The 7,202-nt window shown below is 39.0% G+C and overlaps 1 protein-coding gene across 1 annotated transcript; it reads left to right on the top strand.

Annotated features, from left to right (window-relative positions):
- Positions 1-328: 328 nt before the first annotated feature.
- Positions 329-6,238, top strand: coq8b (coenzyme Q8B). The gene is made up of 15 exons (XM_079482299.1): positions 329-471; positions 941-1,119; positions 1,225-1,560; positions 1,931-1,997; positions 2,154-2,225; positions 2,343-2,462; positions 2,617-2,702; positions 3,079-3,219; positions 3,628-3,709; positions 3,794-3,887; positions 4,447-4,588; positions 4,838-4,945; positions 5,062-5,127; positions 5,383-5,469; positions 5,605-6,238. Coding segments are annotated over exons 1-15 (1,878 nt in total). The 5' UTR covers positions 329-470; the 3' UTR covers positions 5,902-6,238.
- The last annotated feature ends 964 nt before the right edge of the window (positions 6,239-7,202 follow it).

The following is a 7,202-nucleotide window of genomic DNA, read 5'->3' as shown; positions in this document are numbered from 1 at the left end:
GAGTCAATTTGCACTGGAAACGCTGCGGGCGCCATCTTCTGCCTAGACGCGGTAATTCATTCAGCGCGGGCATCACGATGGATGTATATAAACTCGATCTCATGATGCATCATGGGATTGAATGAGTGCGCTCAATGGTGTCCACTATGAATTCGGCCCCCTTAAAAATGGATGTCCCCTCAAATAGTGCACTATATCACGGTATAGGGGGCTATTTCGGACACAACCTTTGGTTACAAAATTAAACTGGGCGGAGCGTTGGTTGTTTTTCTCTCATGATTGGTTGACAGCAGACACAGACATGAAAGCCCACCCTTTCTTGATATCTGAACATTGGATTGGCTAAGTACGTTGTCAATCTTCTGTGCCTTTCCGTGTCCGCCCGGTAGTGATTGCAAAACAGATGGAGTGAGTGGAGTGGAAAGGACACCAAGGAAGAGAGACTCATAAGAATCAGATATTTCAACACGAGTAAGTAACGTTATTAATATTGATAGACGTATTGAAAGTAATGAATTACACTGCTGAGGTCATTCCTAAAGATACATCAGAAACGTGCACGTGGGTTAAATGGATGTGCCCATGTTATAAAATCAAAATGTATGTATTATTACAATGAGATCCTCCGCGATTATTTGCTTTGTTATGTGAAAAAACTGCAAAATGCATCTCTGCTTAAATGCATCTGTAGGTCTAAACGGAATTTCACCTCTTGTCCTTGAAAAAAATGAATTAAAATGTATCACTGATGTATTTACTAGTGGCCAATGAAATCACAATTTTCTGGGCGAAATTTGCGTTGTAAATTAATGTTAACATATTAAACCTTATTGTTGACTGCTCTTGAAATATATTACTTTAGATTATTTTAAATGTAATTGTCATTTTATTAATGTTATAATATGACTTCAAAAGCATTCCCATCTATGATTTTTTTCAGTGACATTGGCAGACATGATCCAGTTGTTGAGGGGGGCTGGCAAGGTGGGCACTGCGTTAGCCACCACGCAGGGTGAACAGCTCAGGCTCATGGCTTGCAACTCGACCTTTGGTGCAGGGTTCAAAGCCGCGCAGGAGGTGGTCGAGGGTGTCATGTGCACTTTCACTGGAGGAGACGTGGTTGGTGAACCTCGATTTACATCTCTGTACATTTATAGATTTGCATGACCACTGAAAAATAAATCAAGTCTTTTCCAGTGTTTGTTCTTTAATTGTCGTTATAAGATTCCCAAGACTGAGTTCCCGGATATTGAAAAGTGGGAGGAGAAGGAATGGGATGAAGCAGCGAAGTGGGCGGTTGGGTCCGAGCTGCCCCCAGACTTTACCGGCGGCACTGATGACAGTAATGTTGCGGGAGCATCAGAGACGCCTGTCAGTTCATCGTCTGGCACGGTCAAAGCAACTGGCTGGCCTGGTCAAAGCACTCGATTTTTGCATGTATCAATGTATCATCAACGTGTAAGGTTTGTCCACGACTCTGTGGTGGCCAGGTTAAACCCTGAGGACATTAAAAAGGCAAGGGAGATGAAACAGAACATTGCCAGACCTGTACGACAAAAGGTTCGAAAAATGAAACCCTACACACTTAGACCCTAATGTATTACCCTGATCATCTAAAAACATATATGTTGCAGTCTATATTGAATATTTGAGTTTCCTTGTACAATTTTATATTCTTCTTTAAAAGATTGTTTTTTAACATATCTTCACTGTCCTTCTGAAATGTTGGATGTCCAAATTTGCTGTAAAAAACGTATACTTTTAATACTTTTTATTCGTTAGATATTTGCAATGCCCAGTAACAAACACAAATGGTGACTAATAAACATTTAAAAATAAATCACGAAACATGGAGATACAAGGTTTCAAAAGGGTAGCACCGATATACGCTACATTGAAATGTTAAATGTGTGATCTTAATGTTTTGCAGCTCAGTGATCGAGCCAAAGAACGGAAGGTTCCTGCTACACGAATTAGCCGACTTGCCAATTTTGGCGGTCAGTGAGTTGCAGTTTTAGATTAAATTCGTATTCAATGCAGAAAACATTATTATAACGTATACAAAGGTTACTATACATGTAAAAAAAATTCTACTGAAATTACACAATGCATTGTGTAATCGAAGATATAACACTACTTCTACTATTTTGTAGGATTAGCTATCGGACTTGGCATTGGAGCCATTGCTGAAGTGGCAAAACAGTCTTTCGGAGGAAAGCGCTCAGGTAGAATGTGATACAGTAGCTAGATTACATGTGGCTCTATAGCCTAAATTATCTGGTTTTCAAAACAACCAATCTGAAATGATTATTGATCAAATATCTGTTATCTTTCTCTTTCAGATATGAGATCTCTTTTAGACACACCGCTCCTGTCAGAGGCCAATGCAGAGAGAATAGTGGACACGTTGTGTAAGGTTAGAGGAGCGGCCCTCAAGATCGGACAGATGCTGAGCATTCAGGGTAGACAATTTGATTTAGTTGCGACTAATCCATTTAAGGGCTTGCCAGATGTTGTCTGACCTTCTGTATGTCCAGAAATATTATTCAGAGCATTTGCAGCGAGAAGAAAACAATGCTTTTGCTAAATGCGTGATGTATGTGATGTTTTTAATAGACAACAGCTTCATTAGTCCACAATTACAGAAAATATTTGAGAGGGTTCGACAGAGTGCAGACTTCATGCCAGCCTGGCAAATGAATGTAAGTGACAATCTTTTGTTCTGTTTTTGTTCTCTTGTTTGACCCAAGAATTCATTCATGAGCTGGAAATTCTCTTTGCTAACATGCAGTTTCATTTCTGTTCATTGAAACCATTTTTTGGGTGAACTGGCCATTTTTGATGACAATGTGATGATGGGGGGTGTTTTTTGTACTCTAGCCACTGTGGGGCGCCAGTGCTCTGGACACAGTTTAGGATTGAACTAATCAGAGAACTAAAGAGCTCAGCTATACCCAGTACTAGTAGTATACATTAATTGAAATCTGCCATTTTTGCTCATGAGTGCTGTAAATCATTGGACTGTGAGCTGCTGAATGTTGGCAGTGGCTTATGTCTGTTTTGCTGTGTCTTGTGCAGAAAGTACTTGATGAGGAGTTAGGGTCCGGATGGAGGGAGAAACTTTCATCATTTGAGGAGAGACCCTTCGCTGCTGCATCCATTGGCCAAGTGCATCATGGGGTTTTGCTGGATGGAAGGGAAGTTGCTATGAAGATACAGGTAAATTGTCTTCTTACCCAAAATAGACATGAATGAATTGTTAAAGGGGGCAAATTCTGTCATTATTTACTCACCCTCAGGTTGTTCCAAACCTGTATAAATGTATTTGTTCTGCTGAACATAAAGGAAGATGTTTGGGAAAATGTCAGTAACCAAGCAGATCTCATCCCCCATTTACTTCCATCGTAGGGAAAATAAATACTATGGTCAATGGGGTTGAGATCGGTTTGGTTACTGACATTGTTTCAGTTTTTTTCTCTGTGTTCATCAGAACAAAAAAATCAATGCAGGATTGAAACAATCTGTGGGTGAGTAAATGATGATAGAATTTTAATTCTGGGGTGAACCATTCCTTTAACAAAAACTTGTTCGGAACTAAATTAATGGTTGATTTGCAATGTTTTGTAGTACCCTGGAGTTGCTGAGAGCATTCACAGTGACATTGACAATCTCATGTCTGTTTTGAAGATGAGCATTGTTTTACCTGATGGTGAGCACCACTTTCATGGTGATACATGAGGTCTGAAAACGAATGGCTGGGTGCACATTGAATCATTGGGATTTGGTCTTGCAGGTCTGTTTGCTGACAGCAGTCTCGAGGTTCTTCAGAAGGAGTTGGCGTGGGAGTGCGACTACAGGAGAGAGGCAGAGTGTGCCAAACGCTTCAGGTATTTTCAGTTAATAAATATTTAAATAGTCTAGTGTCCAATATCAAAATCAATGCTAGACAGATTTATTTTTTGACTGGTCAGTGTTCAAATCTATAAATGTACTGTTTGCCTTATTACTGCAGTAGATATGAAAAGAGTATGTAAGATTTCCACATAATCTATTGACAGAAATGCAAAATAATATACATAACTTTGTCTTCAGAGGTTTATAAAGACCTTACACAATGAAGTGTTATGTTTTTAATACTTAAGAATGAGCTATTCCTATCTACATTCACCGTGGGTCGCTTTGCATGGAATTCCCCATGTTGTTTGTACAGAAGCCCTAAACGGACAAACTGCTCTACAGAGCTTTTCGTAAATATGTTATCTACTACGGCATTGATGCGAAAACGCGACAACATCTTAATTCTGTGTCAGCCTCTGTAGTGCTTCGAAAGGGAGAGTTGAAGTGAGCTGATGGTTGCAATTTGTAACCTCACCACTAGATGCCGCTAAATTTCATGCACATAGTCCTTTAATTCATATTAAAATTCTGTTATTCTGGTCTTCACAGGAGTTTACTTAAAGAAGATGCCATGTTTGTGGTCCCTGAGGTCTTTGATGAACTTTCAGCACGTCGGGTGATTACAATGGAGCTAGTGAATGGGGTTCCTTTGGACCGTTGTGTTGATTTGGTTCAAGAGACTAGAAATGAGGTAGGTTAAACGGTCAAACACATGAAGTTTGTTCTTTGCTATATACTATTCCCTTTTTTTTTTTTTTATTCATTTTACTATTTTGCACTGTATGTTTTATTCAAAATAAAATAAATGTTACACCTTATGATTTTTGATATTGTGCATTACTTAGAAGTTTGTCTATTACCTAACAATATTTGGCATGGTTTTGAGATGCGTGCTTATTTCCTCTTGTATTCAAGTCACCAAAAATATTTCATTTTGTAGATATCCTATAACATCCTGCAGTTGTGTCTCAGAGAGCTGTTCGAGTTTCGCTTCATGCAGACAGACCCCAACTGGGCCAACTTCTTCTATAATAGTGAACAAAACAAGGTGAGCAACCACCAAGACAGTGGGGACAGATATTCTCGACACATTCTTTACATTCATCTACACTTATTTGTGTATTTTTCCATTTATTAACACTTTTGATTGTGTGATCATAACAGATATGTCTTTTGGACTTTGGAGCCTGTCGAGATTACCCACAGTCATTTACAGATGACTATATAGAGGTGTGTAAGTTGTGAATCTTTTGTTTTAGTTGGGAATCAACATTTACAGTAAACCTAAAATACATACATTTTGTATATTGGCTGATTCAGTTCCGTCTGTGACCGTAAAGTATAATGTGCAATATTATCTTCAAAGTATTTCTTAAGACCAAGGATAACAGTATTGTCATAAATGTATACCCATCCCCATTTATGTAGCCTTTATGAAGGTGCGTTTCTTATATTAATATGTCATTATAATTATTGAAATTCAAGGTGGTCAATGCAGCTTCAGTTGGAGACAGAGCCACTGTCTTGCAGAAATCTAAAGACTTGAAGTTCCTCACTGGTTTTGAAGCCAAGGTTCGATAATTTTTATCCCAACAAGTTGTCTTGAGTGCATATTTTCTCTCCACTTCTTTTACCCATGTTTCAAAGTTATTATATTCTTTATGGTTTCTTGACTGCTCTTTAAAAAATCCGTCATACTCTTCTCAGGCATTTGAGGATGCACACGTCGAGGCTGTCATGATCCTCGGCGAAGCATTTGCTTCCACAGATGGGTTTGACTTTGGCACCCAAAGCACCACACAGCGCATCCACAATCTGGTCCCCGTAATGCTTCGACACCGGCTTACACCTCCTCCAGAAGAGTCTTATTCACTGCACCGTAAAATGGCCGGATCATTCCTCATCTGTTCCAAGCTGAAGGCCCGCATCTCTTGCCGAAATATGTTTCTTGATATTTACAATTCCTATAACCATCAGAGAAGAGAAAGAGACAACCAGGCTTAGGCTAACAGGAAGTACATTTTGAGCTTGGACTGTAAAGTACCATGGTAAAATGGTATATGAGTGAGTGGTGTATAAATTCTTGACTGTATTATAACCAAAGACTGGGGTTTTATTTGTGTGTCTTATATCAGTAAAGAAATTGTATGGTGTATTTTTTAATGAAGTCGCTCAAAAAATGGACATGTTTGGTTTTACAACTTTGTTTAAAAACTTGAAAGAGTTATAAGAAGGTCAAATTTTGTTAGACTAAATGTTCCATGCTCTGTGCGCCTGATAATAGTTTGTTTCTAAGGAAATTGAACTGTAAATTATTAAAAGATATGCTCATTTATTTGTTTATCGAATAAGAAGTAATGTGTTACGGCTTTTTGTAAATGCATTGATGGCCATCATTGTGAAAGCGTTTGAAACATAAAAAACTGAATACAATACTTTTGCTCTAATGGAGCAAATTACATTAAAATTCTACCGGTGATGAATATAAATAACTATACAAAATATTGTGTCAATGCATTTATTATCTTAAAAACGTGATGTTATTCTACTTACCGTATCAGTTCTAATATTTAAAGTATATGTGAAAACTAAAAGTGAAAATGAATTGTAGTCTTTACTTAAAATGATGCAAATACCATGGGATTATGAATATTGCATCAGTACTTTAGATGGCTTGCTCACAGATTATTTATGTATTACTCTCCAATACATGTGTATTAAGAATACAAACATCTATACTTGAGAAAGCATGAGTTCTGTCCTCTAGGTGACAGCATTTTGTGTCTTCCGCTCGTTTGCATTCAATTTGCCTCGGACTCTTGAACATCAGCGGGAAGAGAAAATTAGCATACGGGGTCGCTCGCGCCAATGGGCGCGTCGCGAGGGCGTGTCCAGTGGGTGGAGTCGCGGGAGGAGCGCAGTTTCTGCGCTATAGTGAACCTCCGCCGTTCAGTGAATAACACGCAGTGATTTTACAAAACGCGTCCGATCTTACGATCAGTTTACGAAATTTACGACCGTTTGAAGATCTACACGTGCGTCCGACCGAGCGTCATTGCTGGGCGCTGACCGATCTCGCGCGAGGGCTTTTCTGATGTAGAGTCATCTGAAATATTGTTTCCCATATTTTCTTTGGATTACACAAAAGGCGGCACGGGCACTCGCTGTAGCATCCTTCTGTTCGGTAAGTGTCTTTTGGCGATCTGTACGCTGAAACGGCGTTGAACATGCATTGTTAATAGTTTGTGGGATGGTCGGAGATCGCACGTCCATACGTCTTTCTGATACCTGATTTTATCAATTGC

This window comes from Barbatula barbatula (assembly GCF_947034865.1).
Source record: "Barbatula barbatula genome assembly, chromosome: 19".
Taxonomy (NCBI): Eukaryota; Metazoa; Chordata; class Actinopteri; order Cypriniformes; family Nemacheilidae; genus Barbatula; species Barbatula barbatula.
This window is presented reverse-complemented; position numbering and strand designations above follow the sequence as displayed.